The sequence below is a fragment of the Haliotis rufescens genome, unplaced genomic scaffold (assembly GCF_023055435.1).
Source record: "Haliotis rufescens isolate VD_foot unplaced genomic scaffold, xgHalRufe1.0.p SCAF_16, whole genome shotgun sequence".
Taxonomy (NCBI): Eukaryota; Metazoa; Mollusca; class Gastropoda; order Lepetellida; family Haliotidae; genus Haliotis; species Haliotis rufescens.
In genome coordinates, this window is record NW_025963846.1 from 14,443,756 (window position 1) to 14,466,820 (window position 23,065).

At 40.9% G+C, this 23,065-nt stretch overlaps 1 protein-coding gene across 4 annotated transcripts in view; it reads left to right on the top strand.

Moving 5' to 3' along the window:
- The first annotated feature begins 5,413 nt into the window (after window positions 1-5,413).
- The window catches only part of LOC124136301 (fibulin-1-like), a 53,487-nt gene continuing 35,835 nt past the window's right edge, over window positions 5,414-23,065 (top strand). For all 4 annotated transcript variants that reach the window (XM_046502191.2, XM_046502207.2, XM_046502215.2 and 1 more), the window contains exons 1-2: window positions 5,414-5,535; window positions 11,532-12,376. In XM_046502191.2, coding sequence (XP_046358147.1) covers window positions 12,304-12,376 — 73 coding nt within the window. In that variant the 5' untranslated portion in view covers window positions 5,414-5,535; window positions 11,532-12,303. The remainder of the gene's footprint in view (window positions 5,536-11,531; window positions 12,377-23,065) is intronic.

The window sequence follows — 23,065 nt, forward strand, 5'->3', positions numbered from 1 at the left end:
TGAAATACCAAAATTAAAAATTATTTTTGGATGCCTTCAGATTCCTTTAGGCTGTGCTGAATATCTATTGAGATTGCAGTAATATCAAATAATCAATTGTGTCTACCAAAACAACAGTGAATCTCAGTCATGAATGTGAATGTTTTCCATACATGGTTACAGCTAATGGGGGAGTAAAATTTAATATTTAACTCGAAATAGGGCTGGGACGAATCCAAATTTAATACCCCGGTACTTATTTAGATACTGGTCATGCATACACTGAAGTTTACTGAAGTTTTATCTTTCTTCAAACATATAAAGTCAGAAGGAATGTGTGCACAGTCAGAAAGAAATGTGAACTTTAGTCACTTATAGTGTAACCATAGAGTTCTAGATTCTTTTTGTCATTAAACAATATCTCACATGACTAACCTGGGTGGGTTGTCCTGTGGGTACCCGGGTCCTACTCAGTACCCACACGACCCAAGTACCTGAGCTGTCTGTCCCATCCCTACAAGGAAAGTATTCACATGGTTATGACTAGTCCCAAACCCTGCCCCACCAACGGTATAAGTGCCAAGACTGGAAAGTCTGTGTTAAGGCATTGGAGTCAAGGCACGGAAGATTCCTTGAGCTCAAGTGCTGGCCGATCTATTTTTTATATTGTGCTGTTGTTGTATAGTTATATCTTTTAGTGTTCTGCAACTAGTTTAAAATGTAAAACTGTGACATAATGCTGGTTGTTATAATGTCCTTTGATGACAGTGTTTTATGTGATCTAAATGTATTGCATGTTCAAGCCTGTAATATGATTGTGATATGATTGACTAAAACTCATCAATCTAGATTTTAAATGATGTTTAATCATATTTTTCATCCAACCTGATTCTGGCAGAACGAGAATGAGAAAGTACACCACGACACTTTTAAGAGCTGGTTGCCTCTGAAAACATTTCGGGGCGGTCGGGTAGCCTAGTGGTTAAAGCGTTCGCTCGTCACGCCGAAGACCCGGGTTCGATTCCCGACATGGGTACAATGTGTGAAGCCCATTTCTGGTGTCCCCCGCCGTGATATTGCTGGAATATTGCTAAAAGCGGCGTAAAACCATACTCACTCACACTGAAAACATTTCAGACAGTTTTCTTTCATGCTGAATCAATTTTTCTTGAAAGCCTATCAAAAAGCAGTGTTATATGAAATGGTAAGGGAAGGCCCGCTAGATAAGGCCCTTCCATCACTGCCAGATTTGTGCAAGTCTATAGGGACAAAAAAACAAACATTTGAAAATAGATTTTATTACATTTTTCTTTTGAAAATAACATTCCTGGTTCTTGTGTTGTACGCAAATGAGGAGTAATGTGAAATTGTCTTGATGCACCAAACATTCCATATGCCTGATTACTGACTTGCATTTATAACATTTGATGATTCAGAGATGTAGTAGATGTGTTGTAGCCTAGTGGTTAGAGCTTTGGCTCCTCATGTCAAACACCCAGGTTCCATTGGTGGAATATTGCTGTAATAATGGGGGAATAATGCTTGAATATTTGTTGCATATTGATGTAATATTGATGTAATATTGCTGGATAATTGGGGAATATTGATGGAAAATTTGTGGAATATTGATGGTATATTGGTGGAATAATGGTTGAATATTTGTGGAATATTGATGGAATATTGGTGGAATATTGCTGTAATATTGCTGTAATATTGCTGGAAAATTGTGGAATATTGCTGGAATAATAGTTGTATATTGGTGAAATATTGGTGAAAGCAGTCTCAAACACTGCTCACTCGTTCAGAGATGTAGGTGGTGATTTTTTATGTTTTTTTGTTTGAATTTTTACATCCCAGGAAGAATGTGATAAAAGGAATAGTAAAAGTGTTTACATCATATATACGTTACACTTAATCATGAAGACGTTTCAAAACAACCTATATGAAATAAACATCCTGTTTAAAGATAACAAAACTTTCCCACTTAACCACACTGACCTAGATATAGCTGGAGACAAAAAATATTACCTGAACAACTATTTAGGATTTGAACCATTACAGTTGCACTTCAATCACACACAAAGGTGTATCCTCCCTGTAATTATGAAACCGACGTCGGAGGTGGCTGTGAAGCCCTGTTGCCCTAACCGTGCTGTGCAGCAATGTACATGTGTTAATTTCAGCTGATTGTTTTAGCAGAGAAATGATTGGCATCACACACAACCCACTGTGTGTTACATTGGCATGATGCACACAGCAAACAAACATGGGGGTGTTTGTCTCAGCCATTCTGGATGTGAACCAACATGGTAATTTGATAGGAGGGTGGTAGATTGGTACCGTACATCCTCCAGTGGAATGTGTGGGATGAATGATGCTTTCATAGGACATTGAATTGTATTGGGTGATTCTGATTGGAGATTGGTATGTATATATGATATGTGCTCTGTTGGAGGAATGTTGCAGTCTGGGATCAGGGGAATTGTATTACATAATTCTAATTTGACTGAGTGAGTGAGTGAGTGAGTGAGTGAGTGAGAACAGTTTTAAACAGCTTTTAGCAATATTCCAACAATATCACGGTGGGGGACACCAGAACATATTAGGTAAGTCTAATTTGAGTGAGTGAGTGAGTGAGAACAGTTTTAAACAGCTTTTAGCAATATTCCAACAATATCACGGTGGGGGACACCAGAACATATTAGGTAAGTCTAATTTGAGTGAGTGAGTGAGTGAGAACAGCTTTTAGCAATATTCCAACAATATCACGGTGGGGGACACCAGAACATATTAGATAAGTCTAATTTGAGTGAGTGAGTGAGTGAGAACGGTTTTAAACAGCTTTTAGCAATATTCCAACAATATCATGGTAGGGGACACCAGAACATATTAGATGAGTCTAATTTGAGTGAGTGAGTGAGTGAGAACAGTTTTAAACAGCTTTTAGCAATATTCCAACAATATCACGGTGGGGGACACCAGAACATATTAGATAAGTCTAATTTGAGTGAGTGAGTGAGTGAGTGAGTGAGTGAGAATGGTTTTACACTGCTTTTAGCAATATTCCAACAATATCACAGTGGGGGACACCTGAATTGTATTGGGTAATTCTAATTTGAGTGAGTGAGTGAGAACGGTTTTACACAGCTTTTAGCAATATTTTAGCAATATCACGGTTGGGAACACCAGAAAAGGGTTTCAAACATTGTAACCATGTCGGGAATTGAACCCGAGCCTTCAGTGTGATGAGAGAACGCTCAAACCACTAGACTACCCCACTGCCCCTTAATTTGGAATAGAGATTGGTGTGTGTGAAATGGTTGATGATTTGAAGTGTTTATTCACCAGTAGTGACAAATATCAGAAAAAATAAATTTGTTATTTTGATTTTGGCAGTCTACTTATAAATACCTCAGTGTAATAAAGTTTAAAAATTTAAAATGTAAGATTAGGTTTACATTGGGAATGATATGCTTTTCTGTTTCCAATAATTGTATTTCTGCACGTTGTAGAATATCTAGATTATGAATTTCTAAAATATGTAAGTCTTCTGAAGATATAACAAGAATGTGTTCGATGAAAAGAAATATAGATGAAAATCAAGGTTTGATTTTTAAGTGACAAGCATGATAACTTCATAAGGATGGTGTGGACTAGTAGTCACTAGTACAAGCAGACACATATGCACTCACACCATTTTGCCTCCCTTCATCTTATAACAGAGTGACCAAAGTTGAACCTGTGTGTAATTCCTGGGGGAACGGATGGCCAAGATGTACACATGGCTGTACAGAGTTATGTCCCTTGGATGTTCCAGTAACTGATCATTGGTTCGAATCCTAGATTCACCTTGATTAAGTTTCTTGGTTTGTCCGCACCACACCAGTGCACAAGGGTTTCAGGGGCATAAGACCTGCATCACTTCTGCCTTCCCTTCCGATTCTAGCTCAGCTTCAACACTGTTCAAAATAGACTAAATCATTGCTGTCTGTGTGTGATTCTTGTACTGACATCTCCCTGCATTGAAAATACTCACTTCAGGTTTGGTAAACATTTTCATTTACTAATTTATCAGATTGACTATCTTTGGTATCAAGCCTAGCATCACATATTTGATTCCTGAAACAAAGAATCAGTACAACTTGACACTCTTGATACATAGAGAATCTTACCCAAGTGTTTTTGATATCAAATGTATCAACATGAGTTGATAAAAGTGGAAAACCTCTAAGGTTTGCCGAGGAGTTTTTCCACTTTTATCAACGATTGTTGATATATTTCATATGAAAAGACACGAGGGTGAGGTTTTATTTATCATCTGACATCATTCTCCTAACTTTTTCAGTTTGTAGACAGTAATAAGCAGTGTCTTAAGCGTAAAAAAAGTACTGCTAACAGCTTCAGTAGCAGAGCAATTAGTGATGTCATTTGATTGTGATGTCATGGTAACCAATGACATCTCAATGATCTGCAGGGCATTGTGTTGCAATTTCATTCCAGCGATATCTACCTCCTGTGGGAACCAGTTTGGGATGATAAAACTATGATACTTCATCTTCTGACATGCTACAGTTGCAGATGTTTAAGATATCATTTCTTATAAAGGGATTGCATGGGAAAACATTCATGGACTTATAATATTACTATTATTATTATCATAGGTTTATATCCCCCCCGTCTGGAGAGCGGAAGGTTGGGGATTTGATCCCCACCCACTTCATACCAAAAGACGTTAAAAGATGGTACTTGTTGTTACCCAGTCTGGTGCTCTGCATTAAGGGGCTCAAACAAGGCCTGGTCGGCTTGGAGTCAGTATACTGTGTCTGAGTGGGGTATTCATGTTAAACTACGGCTTGGTATCTCAGTGGGGTAGCACTTATAATTGGCATCAGTCCGGACTAGTACAATCAGCCACACACATGCATGCACATCGCTATATAAGTGCAATAATCTTAGAGGTGACGTTAAACCCCATTTCACCTCACCTATTCAGCATTAATGGAAGAACTGTGTAAGATCAGTGACCAGGGATACTCGGTTACCCATTAATCAGCTTCTGAGTATGTTGGTTTTTCTGATAACCAGGCCGTCAATTCTGTTGACATGTGAGAGTACTGGTCAGTCCTGTGTCTAGTGGACCTTGTTAGACGAGCTGAGTAAAGTTAAATAGGGCCTCCTTCCACAAAGTGATCTTAGTGCTAAGATGGTTGTTATATTTGTTTGTTGATGTTTAAAGCTGCCCTCAGTGATCCAGTGTTTGATATATAGAGTATCAATTCAAACATTTGGGATACGATGACATGTATCAACCAAGTATACGGGTCTGACCACCCGATCCCATTAGTCGCCTCTTACGAGCCTGTTACCTGTTACAGCAAGCATGGGTTGCTGAAGACCAGCTCTAACCTGGATCTAACATGGCACCAAAGTTGGAAGATATACGGTAGCTTCAAGTCGTAATACACACAAACATTCAAAGGTTGTCAGAACCTTCATGGAATAAGTACCAATCCTAACGTCATTATTTGATTATCACAGGACTAGACCAGGATATAGGTGAGTAGACATTTCATTCATATTTCTCAACTCTTCAGTTCTTGTTATGACGTAATTAACTGTTTCAGGAAGCTATCGTGTGTCTTTCTTTATGCGTTTCAGAATCTTGGATGTATCATATGTATCCGTTAGAATGATAAGTCAAGAATGAAAGTCAAGAAGTCATTACCATGATGATAAAAAATATCATTTAAGTGTATCTCTGGATTCAAATACTATAGCAGTAAACAATGGATAGCTCTGAAACCCCTTGGTTTTGAAATATGACTTACAGGTACTTGCAGGCCTTACTAGGGCTGCAATGAGTACTGGTGCATTTCAATACAGTAAACTATGTTAAAAACGAACATGCTTATAACGATCTGATGGATATATCAAACTGTTTTTTCTATAAATTGTGATGACTTGAATGAGGAATGAGTGAGTTATAACAAACTAAAATTAGTCGTCCCTTTCAGTTCATATTTACCATAGTTTACAGTAATTTGAAAAAATCTAATTGGTACCATGATACTTAAAATTATATTGAACTACCTCTGTGGTCTTATGGATAGAAAATCTGCCTGCAGAATGAAAGGTTTGTGGATCGATCTCAGGCCAGGTCATGCCAAAAGATGTTGCAAGATGGTATGTGTTGTTACCCTGTCTGGCACTGGGCATGAAGGGGACTGGTCGGCTCGGAGTCAGTAGACTGCGTCTGAGTGGGGTGTCCATGTTAAAGGCCGATGGGGTAGTCTAGTGGTTACAGCATTCGCTCGTCACGCCAAAGACCCGGGTTCGATTCCCCACATGGGATGTGTGAAACATATTTCTGGTGTCCCCCTGCTGTGATATTGCTGGAATATTGCTAAAAGCAGCATAAAACCATACTCACTCACTCACTCCATGCTAAACTGAGGCATGGTACGTGTCTCAGTGGGCTAGCTAGCACTCAACCAGCCTTAATCTGGACTCGTACAAGCAGCTACGCACACATGCATGCATGTCGCTATGTTATCATAAACATAATGTTAAATCTCATTTCACCTCACCTTCATTGTGATACCATACTTACATAACCCAATTCAATTTGTACTGAATAGTTTAATGATAACAAGTGTAAGTATTCAAACAAGTTATCAAAGTCCCAGATAGTATTTGGTGTAAAGTACATGGGATTTTATGTTTTCTTTAATCAAGAATCCTGGCACGAAAGTGTGCTGGTTCTTTAAGTGGCCTGCTTCATGAAAGAACCAACTCAATCCTGAGTGTGTAACACTTACTGGGCCTAATCAGTGAGAGGGATAGAGGTTAGCAACCCTACCCCCAGCTAATTGTGTTAATGGCGTAGTGAGTTCATGTTCAATTTGTTGACCCATTAACTACACACTCAATCTGGCAGGAGAGAACACACACCAGGCATCTGAGGTGGCTTATGTCTACCTATATTGAAGTGGGGCTCTATAAACCACACTACATATATACACACACACACGCACACACGCACGCACGCACGCACGCACACACACACACACACACACAAAGAACATTGTGTTACTAGTGACAGTATTCCTTGAACATTGAGTTACTATTGATAGTGTTCCTTGAACAGTGTGTTACTATTGATAGTATTCCTTGAACATTGTGTTACTATTGACAGTATTTCCTTGAACATTGTGTTACTATTGACAGTATCCCTTGAACATTGTGTTACTATTGATAGTATTCCTTGAACAGTGTGTTACTATTGATAGTATTCCTTGAACAGTGTGTTACTATTGATAGTAATCCTTGAACAGTGTATTACTATTGATAGTATTTTATGAACATTGTGTAACTATTGATATTATTCCTTTAACATTGAGTTACTATTGACAGTATTCCTTAAACATTGAGTTACTATTGACAGTATTCCTTGAACATTGTGTCATGGTCAACAGTATTCCTTAAACACTGAGTTACTATTGACAGTATTCCTTGAACATTGTGTCATGGTCAACAGTATTCCTTAAACATTGAGTTACTATTGACAGTATTCCTTAAACATTGAGTTACTATTGACAGTATTCCTTGAACATTGTGTCACTGTTAACAGTATTAACTGAATATTGTGTCAGGGACACTCAGGATAGGCTTCACACATTGTACCATGCCATGCAGTGTCTTTTGCCTCTTATACCCCTGAAAACAATATCTGAAATTCTGAAATTCCCTAGCAAGACTTTGGACAAGTCTAGATTTCTTTAGTTTAAGAAAATGAAGAGAATCTCTTGGCTCCTTTCTGTTGTACATCAAATGATATTTTATTATTTATGCATTCACCAGGACTGTACTTCCACTGTAGGCTATGTCGGCTGGAGTTTTGTTTGTTTGTTTGTTGTTTAACGCCACTCAGCAATATTCCAGCTATGTAACGGCAGTCTGTAAATAATCAAGTCTGGAACAGACAATCCAGTAATTGACATCATGAGTATCGATCCCCGCAATTGGGATACGATGATATGCATAAAACAAGTCAGCAAGCCTGACCACTCAATCATGAACTGTTATTTTTACACCTTGTTGATCATGTTACTGCTACTTTAATATAATTTTGATCATGAACTGTTTCTTTGATATCCAGTTGATCCTGAACTGTTACTTTGACTTTAATTTCATCATGAACTTTTACTTTGACTTCAATTTGATCATGAACTGTTACTTTGACTTCAGTTTGATCATGGACTGTTACTTTGACTTTAATTTCATCATGAACTTTTACTTTGACTTCAATTTGATCATTAATTGGTACTTTGACTTCAATTTGATCATGAACTGTTACTTTGACTTCAGTTTGATCATGGACTTTTACTTTGACTTCAGTTTGATCATGAACTGTTACTTTGACTTCAATTTGATCATGGACTGTTGATTTGACTTCAGTTTGATCATGAACTGTTACTTTGACTTCACTTTGATCATGAACTGTTACTTTGACTTCAGTTTGATCATGAACTGTTATATTGACTTCAATTTGATCATGAACTGTTACATTGACTTCAATTTGACCATGAACTGTTACTTTGACTTCAGTTTGATCATGAACTATGACATTAACTTCAATTTGATCATGAACTGTTACATTGACTTCAATTTGATCAGGGGCGGTCGGGTAGCCTAGTGGTTAAAGCGTTCGCTCGTCACGCCAAAGACCCGGGTTCGATTCCCGACATGGGTACAATGTGTGAAGCCCATTTCTGGTGTCCCCCGCCGTGATATTGCTGGAATATTGCTAAAAGCGGCGTAAAACCATACTCACTCACTCACTCACTCAATTTGATCATGGACTGTTACTTTGACTTCAGTTTGATCATTAACTGTTACTTTGACTTCAGTTTGATCATGAACTGTTACTTTGACTTCAGTTTGATCATGGACTGTTTCTTTGACTTCAGTTTGATCATGAACTGTTACTTTGACTTCAGTTTGATCATGAACTGTTTCTTTGACTTCAGTTTGATCATAAACTGTTACTTTGACTTCAGTCTGGTCATTGATTGTAACTTTGACTTCAATTTGATCATTAACTGTTACTTTGACTTCAGTTTGATCATGGACTGTTACTTTGACTTCAGTTTGACCATGGACTGTTAATTTGACTTCAGTTTGATCATGAACTGTTACTTTGACTTCAGTTTGATCATGGACTGTTACTTTGACTTCAATTTGATCATGAACTGTTACTTTGACTTCAATTTGACCATGGACTGTTAATTTGACTTCAGTTTGATCATGAACTGTTACTTTGACTTCAATTTGATCATGAACTGTTAGTTTGACTTCAGTTTGATCATGAACTGTGACATTGACTTCAATTTGATCATGAACTGTTACATTGACTTCAATTTGATCATGGACTGTTACTTTGACTTCAGTTTGATCATGAACTGTTACTTTGACTTCAATTTGATCATGAACTGTTACTTTGACTTCAGTTTGATCATGGACTGTTTCTTTGACTTCAGTTTGATCATGAACTGTTACTTTGACTTCAGTTTGATCATGTTCTGTTACTTTGACTTCAGTTTGATCATGAACTGTTACTTTGACTTCAGTCTGATCATTGATTGTAACTTTGACTTCAATTTCATCATTAACTGTTACTTTGACTTCAGTTTGATCATTAACTGTGACTTTGACTTCAATTTGATCATGAACTGTTACATTGACTTCAATTTGATCATGGACTGTTACTTTGACTTCAGTTTGATCATGGATTGTAACTTTGACTTCAATTTGATCATTAACTGTGACTTTGACTTCAGTTTGATCATGGACTGTTACTTTGACTTCAATTTGATCATTAACTGTGACTTTGACTTCAGTTTGATCATGAACTGTTACTTTGACTTCAGTTTGATCATGAACTGTTAATTTGACTTCAATTTGATCTGTAACTGTTACTTTGACTTCAGTTTGATCATGGACTGTTACTTTGACTTCAATTTGATCATTAACTGTTACTTTGACTTCAGTTTGATCATGGACTGTTACTTTGACTTCAATTTGATCATGAACTCTTACTTTGACTTCAGTTTGATCATGAACTGTAACTTTGACTTCAGTTTGATCATGGACTGTTAATTTGACTTCAGTTTGATCATGAACTGTTACTTTGACTTCAGTTTGATCATGAACTGTTACTTTGACTTCAGTTACTTTGAGGTCAGGGGGCACAGGAGGCACAGTTGTCTAAGGTGCTGCAATTTGCTGTGTAGAGTTGTGCCCTTGGGCATGCCAGAGACCTGTGATTGTGGGTTCAATTCCCGGGTTTACCCAGATTATGTTTGTAGGTTTGTCACCACTATATCCGTGCTTGTGTGTTTCACCAAAGTAGTAAATGTCCTGCATCACTTCAGATTTCTCTCCCGCATTAAACTGATACGCTGTGATATAACTGGAGTAATGTTAAAAGCTGTGTTAGATTCCAACACACTCACTACTTTGATATCCAGCTGATCATGAACTGTTACAATGATATCCAGCTGATCATGAACTGTTACAATGATATCCGGCTGATCATGAACTGTTACAATGATATCCAGCTGATCATGAACTGTTACAATGATATCCAGCTGATCATGAACTGTTACAATGATATCCAGCTGATCATGAACTGTTACAATGATATCCAGCTGATCATGAACTGTTACAATGATATCCAGCTGATCATGAACTGTTACAATGATATCCAGCTGATCATGAACTGTTACAATGATATCCAACTGATCATGGACTGTTACAATGATATCCAGCTGATCATGAACTGTTACAATGATATCCAGCTGATCATGAACTGTTACAATGATATCCGGCTGATCATGAACTGTTACAATGATATCCAGCTGATCATGAACTGTTACAATTATATCCAGCTGATCATGAACAGTTACAATGATATCCAGCTGATCATGAACTGTTACAATGATATCCAGCTGATCATGAACTGTCACTTTGACATTAGTTTGATCATGGACTGTTACAATGATTTCAGTTTGATCATGAACTGTTACTTTGACTTCAGTTTGATCATGATCTGTTACTTTGACTTCAGTTTGATCAAGAAATTTTACTTTGATATGGTTTTGATCATGGACTGTCACTTTGTTGCCAGTGTGATCATAAACCGATACTTTGATATCAGGACAACCACAACTTGTAACTTTGATATCAGGACAACCACAACTTGTAACTTTGATACCATTGTGATTATGATCAGTTACTTTGATACATCAATTTATTTATTATACTTTTATTTACCTGTATTGCCATGCTTTTATTGTCAGATCCCAAAAGTAACCAAGTTGTTAAGTATTTTTTCTCAGATTTGATGCTGAGAAGAGTCTTTGTTTGCATGATGTCATAATCTATGTGTGTCTTTCAATTTGTTTTCTTCATCTTTGTAACCACAGTGGCTTTTATTCTTGTCAACCATCTCACTAAATTAAAATAACTAAAATTAATCATTCCCTTTACAGCAGCCTGGCATCTGTGATCACTACTCAGGCAGGACAATGCAGTGAAAGGAACAGCACTACTCCAGCACAGGCCGATCTGCATCACAAGCACCATCCCATTCAGCCTGCCATTGTCTTCAGTGTGACAGGATCTATCAGCTGCATACCTGCCATTGACTGTTCCCCTACCATTCAGCCGGTGACATACACTGTACAAGACTGTTCACACAACACCCCCTACCATTCAGTCTGTGAACTTCGCTCTGTCAGTCTGTGCAGACAGCTATACCTTTGACACAACTATACTACTGACATAGCTGTACCATTGAGACAGCTATACCATTGACAGAGCTGTCAAGACAGCTATACCATTAAGACCGATATAAAGATCGCTATACCACCAAGACAGCTATACCATTGACGTAGCTATACCATCGAGACAGCTATACCATTAAGGCAGCTATGAAGACAGCTATACCATCGTGACAACTGTACCATTGACAGGTTTACCGTCAAGACAGCTGCACCTTGAGACACCTCTACCATCCATACCGTACAACACTGTGGAGACTGCACACTATTCAGACTGTGCCACACTGGAGACGACAGTACATAGACTGTGCCATATTGTGGAGACTGTTACACTATAGAGAGTGTTGTACCACTGACGGGGACGGAGCTACAGAACTGAGACCGTGGAAGTGTCGGCCTGTCATTGACTGTTACTGAGAGGCGACTCTCTCCTTCCCTGTGATTTCCTACAATAGTACCTGATTCTCCGGTGTGTACAGACATGGAGGGACACACTCGACACTCACTACTGCTTGGTGTTCTCCTGGCGGCATCAGCCCTCCACCTCTCCAGGGGTAAGTGTTTAGCTTGCGGCATCAGGTGGAGCACATGGTTGTGATTAACTCACTTGTGTTTCTACAATTATCGGGAGGCATGTTGTAGGGAAAAAGCTATTTAATAGGTTACACATGTTCAGAAATATTGTTTATTATTTTTATTTTGGGGATAATTTTCAAGTCAACATACATTTATATGTCTTGTGTCCAACAAAACTGTTAAGATGTCTGAATATTGTCATTTCTGGATATGAACTTTTTTTATTCTTTCATTGCAACATGTCGGCACACATGCTAGTTCTACCCAGTTGTTGATCACTTGCTTTGTAATGGTACTAGCATCCCTGTCCTCATTGATACTACAGTTTCCAAAGTGCCAAAGAGAGGTTTATTGTTTGTTCAATGGTGTGTTCTCCACTAAAGATCCCAGTTGATGTCACCTATTGACAAGGTGACGCCATGGATTGCATGTCCAAATATTTGCAAGATGCAGGTTGATTTTAAAAGTTATTGTATTGCTTTTTCAAAAGGATATTTCAATCCATGTTAGAGAGCAATCATTGGCAGGATTCTTTGTAAAAAAATAATCAAGCCGCTGTTTTACAAAAAAAAGTCCCTCCATGTGGCTTGTGGTGTAGGTAAAACATAGTGTGCACTTGTTTTGCAGAGTGTCCAAACAATACAGCTTGCTATTTTTAATGTATTTAAACTAGTAATTACAAGCACCTGTTAATGTTGAAAAATAAATTTACTGCTAAACATACAAATATAAGAATCTTACCTCAAACCAAAATTCTCCTTGCCTTGAAAATCAAATGTTGCTCTCTTAATCAGTTTCTAAGCAGGCAGTGTGTCTAACGCAAGTGTTTAAGAGTCAGAAATAGATGCTGTTCATATCAGGTATTTCTGAATCTTATATAATAATGGACTTAGATCTCAAATTTCTAAATTTGGAAAGAAATGTCGGAAAGAATCTATTGGCTTATGTGTATATTGAATACCAAGAAATATGACAATATAACTGTTTTGATATGAAAGTATTCTGTGTGCAAACCTGAAAATATGTTTCAAAGGTTGATGGCAAGCTGAGTTATGTTGAAGGAGTCCTACAAGTGTATGTAAGCGGCCGAAAGGAAACTGAAGAGGCTGGCTCCTTCACTTAGTTCATTGATTAAGACGTGAAATTGTTGCTACTTGACAAGTCCTACAACACCACATGTTTAACTCACTGTGACACTGCAGGGTTATGTATTGACACGGCTTAACATCTATCTAGCATCAGCATCTAGTCATTTAGCTGCTTTAGGGAAGTGTTCTACGGAGTTACAGATGAAATAACTGCTATTCAAGGAATATGTGTAGGGGAAACCATGTCTCCAAGGGATTACTAGAGATTGTAAACCCTCACATGAGGGAACGTCCCGAGGGGGCCGTAGGGTTTACAATCTCTAGTAATCTAGAGGAGACATGGTTTGTCCAACTTATAAACCGACTCATCGCATAGACAACGTTTTTAATTATATAACTGTAATAAAAACTCTCAAATGTTTAACCTGTATCGGCGATGAAATATCGCCTGTAGTCGTGAACTAGGTTCAATGAAACCGGTGACCTCAGCACGTGGGTTTCACAACAGTGCAAAATCTGCACGTGCGTCTCGCAATGGCACGAAATCTGCACGTGCGTCTCATAGGCTGAGACTATTACACGTTTTGCTTTGACTGACGCTCATTCATTGTACAACCTGTTGCTGGCGTACGGATCTTGAAAAGGACATTCTAAAAAGCAGTGCTGCTTATCAACACCTCTGTAGCCTCGTGGTACACTCACTGGGCTACAGATATGAAGGTTGTGAGTTCGATCCTCGGGAATATTAAAGAAAACATTTGTCATTTGATTTAACATTTCATTACATGTTACAATCTGAACGGAAGTTATAATGATTGTAAGCCCTCCTGCGAGGTGTTACAATTGTTGTAAGCCCTCCTGCGAGGTGTTACAATCGTTGTAAGCCCTCCTGCGAGGTGTTACAATCGTTGTAAGCCCTCCTGCGAGGTGTTACAATCGTTGTAATACCTCCTGCGAGGTGTTACAATCGTTGTAATACCTCCTACGAGGTGTTACCACAATTTAAAAAACTCCATATCGAGTTACACAAACAGCCAGTAGGTTTATAAATGATGTTTAATCATGACTTGATACCCCATGAAGATTGCTTAAATTTAGTCTTCAGCAATCCATGCTTGCCCCCATGAAGATCTGGGTTAGATTTGGCCTTTAGCAACCCATGCTTGCCGTAAAAGGCGACTATGCTTGTCGTAAGAGGCTACTAACGTGACCAGGTGGTCAGGCTTGCTGACTTGGTTGATGCATGTCATCATATCCCAGTTGTGCAGATCGACACTCATGATGTCAATCACTAGATTATCTGGTCCTGATTTAAGTACATGTATATACAGATCGCCGTCATATACCTGGAATATTGCTGAGTGTGGCAATAAACAAACAAACAAACACACATGAATAACAAACCCTGTTGACCTATACTGCTAGTTCATCTGCTTGTTTGTTGTCATACTAAGGCAGTTCTGGACAAGAATTTTGGTCATCGTGTTTTGACAATTGGAAATTATAATGATTTCAGAAAGAACACATCAGCTGTTTGGAATGATTTACCATCATATGTCACAACTACATTTTTGTAATGCCACCTACCGGTAAATATATTTTATTTGAACCTAAACTTTAGAAGGTAGCTAAAACCTACTTCAGACACTTGACGAGGGAGGGAGGGAGGGAGGGAGGGAGGGAGGGAGTGAGTGAGTGAGTGAGTGAGTGAGTGAGTGAGTGAGTGAGTGAGTGAGTGAGTGAGTGAGTGAGTGAGTGAGTGAGTGAGTGAGTCCAGGTGTAGACTGAACACTCTCCAGTATAACCAGCAAACACTTTAACCCTTAGGCTACTCAACTACTTGACTTGACTGATTGCCATCAGATGTGTCAGGGGGGCTGGGTAGCCCATTTCGTCATGCTGAAGACCCAGGTTTGATTCCCAACATAGGTACAATGTGTGAAGCCCATTTCTGATGTCCCTGCCGTGATATTGCTGGAATATTGCTAAAAGCGGCGTAAAATACAACTCACTCACTCATTTGTCAGTTCCATTTGCCAGTACTCACAGTTGACTTGAGGATATATTGTAGATTCATGTGGTAACACTTTATTGTGTGTCATGTCTGTACTATATTATTGTTATTTTTGGTTGGTTGGTTGTTTAACGCGCGCTCAGCAATATTCAAGCTATATGACCTTGGTCTGTAAATAATCCAGTGATTGATATCATGAGTATTGTTATTTTTAATTTTGATGTTCAGAAAATTTACGAATTAGGCACAGAGTATTTAACATTTATTTTTGACAATTTCTTAAGGACCCACAACACAGTTTCTTTCAGGATATCCAGTGAACATGTAATTCTTGTAAAATCTAAGGCAAAATTAGTTTTTAAAGTATTTTCTCAAGCTAATTATTTTTATCACATGGTAATAACCTTCCTCAAATGTTTCTCTGTTAGTAACAAGATTATACTGTCAGTAGAGTAGACGCCACTTAAGGTTGCGCAGACACCTGTATCTACCATGTCTACAGGTGTATGTGAAGTCACGTCTCTACCAATTAGCGAGAGTACATTCCATCGTACAAGACGGGCTAATTATCCCAGGTCATGGGGGAGCTTACTCCCAGCATAGCCATGCTGTAATCATACCTCATTTAGCATTAACCTCATTTGTGTAACCTCATCCAGGGACCAGAATCCTGTCATGGGTCACATTTTGCATGCCCCCGTAATTATGCTTGCATGGTCCACAGGCCTTTAGGCCATGTAGTGATTGTTTTAACCTCCCACCTCGAAACTTAATTATTTCAGATTATTATCCGACATCAAAATTTTGAAGCGCTCTCTAAGTCTGCCAGGCTCTGTGGTCTTGGTTTGAATCCAGTTAAGGGTCAGTTTATGATATAAATGGTCTTTCTGCACCATACATGCTCATGTGTTTAACTGGAACTGGTAAACAACTAATATCTTTGAGTCTTTTCTTCAAATATGAAGCTGTCCAAAAGAAATGATGCAACTGAAATTTATCATCCAAAACTTGCTCTCACAGGAGATATGGCTTGGGTGAGATCAAGCGATATCTACACTGAAATAATTAAATTTTTGTTGTGTTCATTGAAATTCCTGTATTCTGATTAGCTGAATTGGTCACATGTTATTGCATTCATTTCCCAATGAATGTAAAAAGTAAAGCCGAGCCCACCGAGGCACACTACTTTTATATTACTGCAGAATGTCGGGGAATCCCAATATTACAGTCAAGGGAATTCCCTTTCTACTCACGTGTATCGTCATGCACAGGACATTTAGCAACTTTCATGCATATTCATTGTCCAAACTACCCTTTGAAACCGAAGGCCGAGAATGTATGAAACAGCAAACGTGCAGGCTCGCTCGCCTGTTTCTTCCCGCTCGCCTCGGTTCAACTTTCATGTCTTCGGGTTTCATTTCTGAATAGCATTTTTTCTACTGTGTTTTACCGTAATCAGGGAAGTAATGTTTGAATCTGGTGGTAACTGACCATGTTATTTGAAACAGACGCCTTCTCCTGGACAAATTTCTTCCGGTTCATTACAGTCTGACTGTTGCAGTTCTTTTTGCCTTTTGCCTTAATTGACAGGTCCAATGAACATTGTTTTGATCCTACTCTCCGTTGATTGGCTACTTACTGTGTAGGCGTGTCAAGTTATGTGCATAAATTAAATGATCACCTGATTCATGTCACGCCACAGTATGACTATTCCTACACCTAGAATCTTTATCAATCTCGTCATTTTTGTCTGGCTTTTCGATTCATACCTCAATGAACCGAAGAAAATACACAGTCAATCCTTAAATGAAATTGCATCACAATGCTTTGCAGACAATTGTGATGTCATTGGTTACCATGACATCACAATCAAATGACATCACTAATGGCTCTGCTACTGAAGCTGTAAGCAGTACCTTTTACACTTTAGACACTGCTTATTACTGTACACAAAGTCAAAAAGTTGGAAGAATGATGTTGGATGAAAAATAGAATCTCACCCTTGTGTCTTTTGATATCATATATATCAACACTCGTTGATGAAAGTGGAAAAACTTATATATGATATATTTGATATCAAAAGACATGAGCGTGAGATTCTCTGTCAATCATCCCAAACTGGCTCCCACAGTAGATATCGCTTGGGTGAGATCAAGCGATATCTACACTCATTGGTAAACACTTTGATCAACTCGTGTTGATATATTTGATATCAAAAGAAACGAGGGTGATATTCTCTATATATTACTTTTGAAAGACGTGTAAAATGGCTGTCACTCCCTCTGCCACAGACCAGCTGCACTTATCAGGCAGTCCTGAAGCAGGAGGCACTTTGCTTACAAGAGCATGAAACTCTGTCCAGTCACTCACTCTGCCACAGACCAGCTACACTTATCAGGCAGTCGTGAAGCAGGAGGCACTTTGCTTACAAGAGCATGAAACTCTGTCCACTCACTCACTCTGCCACAGACCAACTACACTTATCAGGCAGTCGTGAAGCAGGAGACACTTTGCTTACAAGAGCATGAAACTCTGTCCACTCACTCACTCTGCCACAGACCAGCTACACTTATCAGGCAGTCGTGAAGCAGGATACACTTTGCTTACAAGAGCATGAAACTCTGTCCACTCACTCACTCTGCCACAGACCAGCTACACTTATCAGGCAGTCGTGAAGCAGGAGACACTTTGCTTACAAGAGCATGAAACTCTGTCCACTCACTCACTCTGCCACAGACGAACTACACTTATCAGGCAGTCGTGAAGCAGGGGACACTTTGCCTACAAGAGCATGAAACTCTGTCCACTCACTCACTCTGCCACAGACCAGCTACACTTATCAGGCAGTCGTGAAGCAGGAGAAACTTTGCTTACAAGAGCATGAAACTCTGTCCACTCACTCACTCTGCCACAGACCAGCTACACTTATCAGGCAGTCGTGAAGCAGGAGGCACTTTGCTTACAAGAGCATGAAACTCTGTCCACTCACTCACTCACTCTGCCACAGACCAGCTACACTTATCAGGCAGTCGTGAAGCAGGAGGCACTTTGATAACAAGAGCATGAAACTCTGTCCACTCACTCACTCTGCCACAGACCAGCTACACTTATCAGGCAGTCGTGAAGCAGGAGACACTTTGATAACAAGAGCATGAAACTCTGTCCACTCACTCACTCTGCCACAGACCAGCTACACTTATCAGGCAGTCGTGAAGCAGGAGGCACTTCGATAACAAGAGCATGAAACTCTGTCCACTCACTCACTCTGCCACAGCCCAGCTACACTTATCAGGCAGCCGTGAAGCAGGAGACACTTTGATAACAAGAGCATGAAACTCTGTCCACTCACTCACTCTGCCACAGACCAGCTACACTTATCAGGCAGTCGTGAAGCAGGAGGCACTTTGATAACAAGAGCATGAAACTCTGTCCACTCACTCACTCTGCCACAGCCCAGCTACACTTATCAGGCAGTCGTGAAGCAGGAGACACTTTGATAACAAGAGCATGAAACTCTGTCCACTCACTCACTCTGCCACAGACCAGCTACACTTATCAGGCAGTCGTGAAGCAGGAGACACTTTGATAACAAGAGCATGAAACTCTGTCCACTCACTCACTCTGCCACAGACCAGCTACACTTATCAGGCAGTCGTGAAGCAGGAGACACTTTGCTTACAAGAGCATGAAACTCTGTCCACTCACTCACTCTGCCACAGACCAGCTACACTTATCAGGCAGTCGTGAAGCAGGAGACACTTTGCTTACAAGAGCATGAAACTCTGTCCACTCACTCACTCCATATGGTCTTTGGAACTAAATGTTAGGAGCGGCTATTAGGGGCAAGTTTATATACAATATTCCTTTTGAGAAGTACCTGTATTCATAAAGCTGTATTGCTTTCCGAGTGCTTATGTATCCTGTGTATATGACTGAATAAAAATTTAAAAAAGAAAAAGAAGTTTATATACAATATTGTGATACTGTTCCACTAGTATTTAGATTTTCTAGCATTATTTGACATAATATTAAAAGTCCAACCATCATGTAGCTGTGTATTGGGGGACAGTGTTCGTCAGCTTGACTCCTGAGAGTTTCTAGGGCTTCAGTCCTGGCCACGCCTGTGCACATATGCACCATGTGGTGTCTCCTAAGGCAAGTGACATTATTTATACTATCTCATGGTGGATATTCTCTCTATTTGATGTGTGTAGCTTCCATGAGAAAAATCATCACCGGTTGAGATAGTAAATTCCAACATGATTAAAATCAGATTTTTTACTCCAATTCGATGCCTCTCTGTGGAGTAGAGAGCATCCATATAAGGTGTGACCTCATTAATTTAACATTTAGATGAAACTAATGGCCACATCAGAGTTTGTATTGGCACCCTTATCTGATATACTGAGTGACTTTGTTTGCCTCTACTCACCCAGTATTGGATGGGTACCCGGTAGGATAGATTGTAATGTTAGCCTTCTAGTGCCTTAAGGGCAGCTTTGGTTGTATACTCCCTAGGGAGCTGAGAATGAAATAGAGTGCACACTGGTCAGGGATTTTTGCTGGAGGCAGGTTTTGTTACTTCTTTAAAACCATTTTCACATCACATTTTTTTCATGACGGTGAGCATGTTTGTGTTTTCGTAAACCCCCAGTCCAAAGTATATTTTACCAGTGTTATGTGGAACAAATTGTTATTTGTTAAATTCCAGATGGTCGATCCGTAAGTGTTGAGACATATGTACATTTCTGGAGGTTGTGGTTGCTTTATAGTTGCATAACAACACACAGTCATAGCGGATGTCCTGCGAGCTAGGTGTCAACAGCTTCAGCCCTGTATAGAGGAAATACTCCACTCAAGATGGTCGTCCAGTTTTTCACAGAGCATGTGACTGACTAATCTAGACATTTCGTACTTGACACTTGACCACAGGGGCTTGAGGGCCTGACAGTAGCAAGGCTGAGTAAACCAATGCCTTACTGATGAGAAGTGTAGGTGTATGTTAGTGTGCTGAAAACTCTCCCACACCACAGGGCTCATGACCGTACAATGTACTAACTTAAAGCAATCTGAGAAAGCTGCCAGGCCCTAAATTTCTGCTAGGTCCCCAATACCCAATATAGCCACAGACTGCTAGGTCCCCTGTATAGCCACACCTAGGTCCCCAGTATAGCCACACACTGGTAGGTCCCCAGTATAGCCACACCTAGGTCCCCAGTATAGCCACAGACTGCTAGGTCCCCAGTATAGCCACACCTAGGTCCCCAGTATAGCCACAGACTGCTAGGTCCCAGTATAACCACAGACTGCTAGGTCCTAGGATAGCCACAGACTGCTAGGTGACCCACTATAGCCACAGACTGCTAGTCCCAGTATAGCCACAGACTCCAAGGCCCCAGGATAGCCACAGACTGCTAGGTGACCCAGTATAGCCACAGACTGCTAGGTGACCCACTATAGCCACAGACTGCTAGGTGACCCACTATAGACACAGACTGCTAGGTGACCCAGTATAGCCACAGACTGCTAGGTGACCCAGTATAGCCACAGACTCCAAGGCCCCACTATAGCCACAGACTGCTAGTCCCAGTATAGCCACAGACTCCAGGGCCCCAGGATAGCCACAGACTGCTAGATGACCCAGTATAGCCACAGACTGCTAGGTGACCCACTATAGACACAGACTGCTAGGTCCCAGGATAGCCACAGACTGCTAGGTGACCCAGTATAGCCACAGACTGCTAGGTGACCCACTATAGACACAGACTGCTAGGTCCCAGGATAGCCACAGACTGCTAGATGACCCAGTATAGCCACAGACTGCTAGGTGACCCACTATAGCCACAGACTGTTAGGTCCCAGGATAGCCACAGACTGCTAGGTGACCCAGTATAGCCACAGACTGCTAGGTGACCCACTATAGCCACAGACTGTTAGGTCCCAGGATAGCCACAGACTGTTAGGTCCCAGGATAGCCACAGACTGCAAGGTGACCCAGTATAGCCACAGACTGCTTGGTGACCCACTATAGTCACAGACTGCTAGGTGACCCACTATAGCCACAGACTGCTAGTCCCAGTATAGCCACAGACTCCAAGGTCCCAAGATAGCCACAGACTGCTAGGTGACCCACTATAGCCACAGACTGCTAGGTGACAGGATAGCCACAGACTCCAAGGTGACCCAGTATAGCCACAGACTGCTAGTCCCAGTATAGCCACAGACTCCAAGGTCCCAGGATAGCCACAGACTGCTAGGTCCCAGTATAGCCACAGGCTGCTGGGTGACCCACTATAGCCACAGACTGCTGGGTCCCAGGATAGCCACAGACTGCTAGGTCCCAGGATAGCCACAGACTTTTAGGTCCCAGTATAGCCACAGACTCCAAGGTGACCCAGTATAGCCACAGACTGCAAGGTGACCCAGTATAGTCACAGACTGCTAGTCCCAGTATAGCCACAGACTCCAAGGTCCCAGGATAGCCACAGACTGCTAGGTGACCCACTATAGACACAGACTCCAAGGTCCCAGGATAGCCACAGACTGCTAGGTGACCCACTATAGCCACAGACTGCTAGGTCCCAGGATAGCCACAGACTGCTAGGTGACACACTATAGCCACAGACTGCTAGGTCCCAGGATAACCACAGACTGCTAGGTCCCAGTATAGTCACAGACTGCTAGGTCCCATGTATAGCCACAGACTGCTAGTGACCCAGTATAGCCACAGACTGCTAGGTCCCAGGATAGCCACAGACTGGTAGGTGACCCACTATACCCACAGACTGCTAGGTACCAGTATAGTCACAGACTGCTAGGTCCTAGGGTAGCCACAGACTGCTAGGTGACCCACTATAGCCACAGACTGCTAGGTCCCAGTATAGTCACAGACTGCTAGGTCCCATGTATAGCCACAGACTGCTAGGTGACCCAGTATAGCCACAGACTGCTAGGTCCCAGGATAGCCACAGACTGGTAGGTGACCCACTATACCCACAGACTGCTAGGTCTCAGGATAGCCACAGACTGCTAGGTCCCAGTATAGTCACAGACTGCTAGGTCCTAGGGTAGCCACAGACTGCTAGGTGACCCACTATAGCCACAGATTGCTAGGTCTCAGGATAGCCACAGACTGCTAGGTGACCCACTATAGCCACAGACTGCTGGGTGACCCACTATAGCCACAGACTGCTGGGTGACCCACTATAGCCACAGACTGCTAGGTGACCCAGTATAGCCACAGACTGCTAGGTGACCCACTATAGCCACAGACTGCTAGGTCCCAGGATAGCCACAGACTGCAAGGTGACCCAGTATAGCCACAGACTGCTGGGTGACCCAGTATAGCCACAGTTAGGTCCCATGTATAGCCACAGACTGCTAGGTCCCAGGATAGCCACAGACTCAAAGGTGACCCAGTATAGCCACAGACTGCTAGGTCCCAGTATAGCCACAGACTGCAAGGTGACCCAGTATAGCCACAGACTGCAAGGTGACCCAGTATAGCCACAGACTGCTGGGTGACCCAGTATAGCCACAGTTAGGTCCCATGTATAGCCACAGAC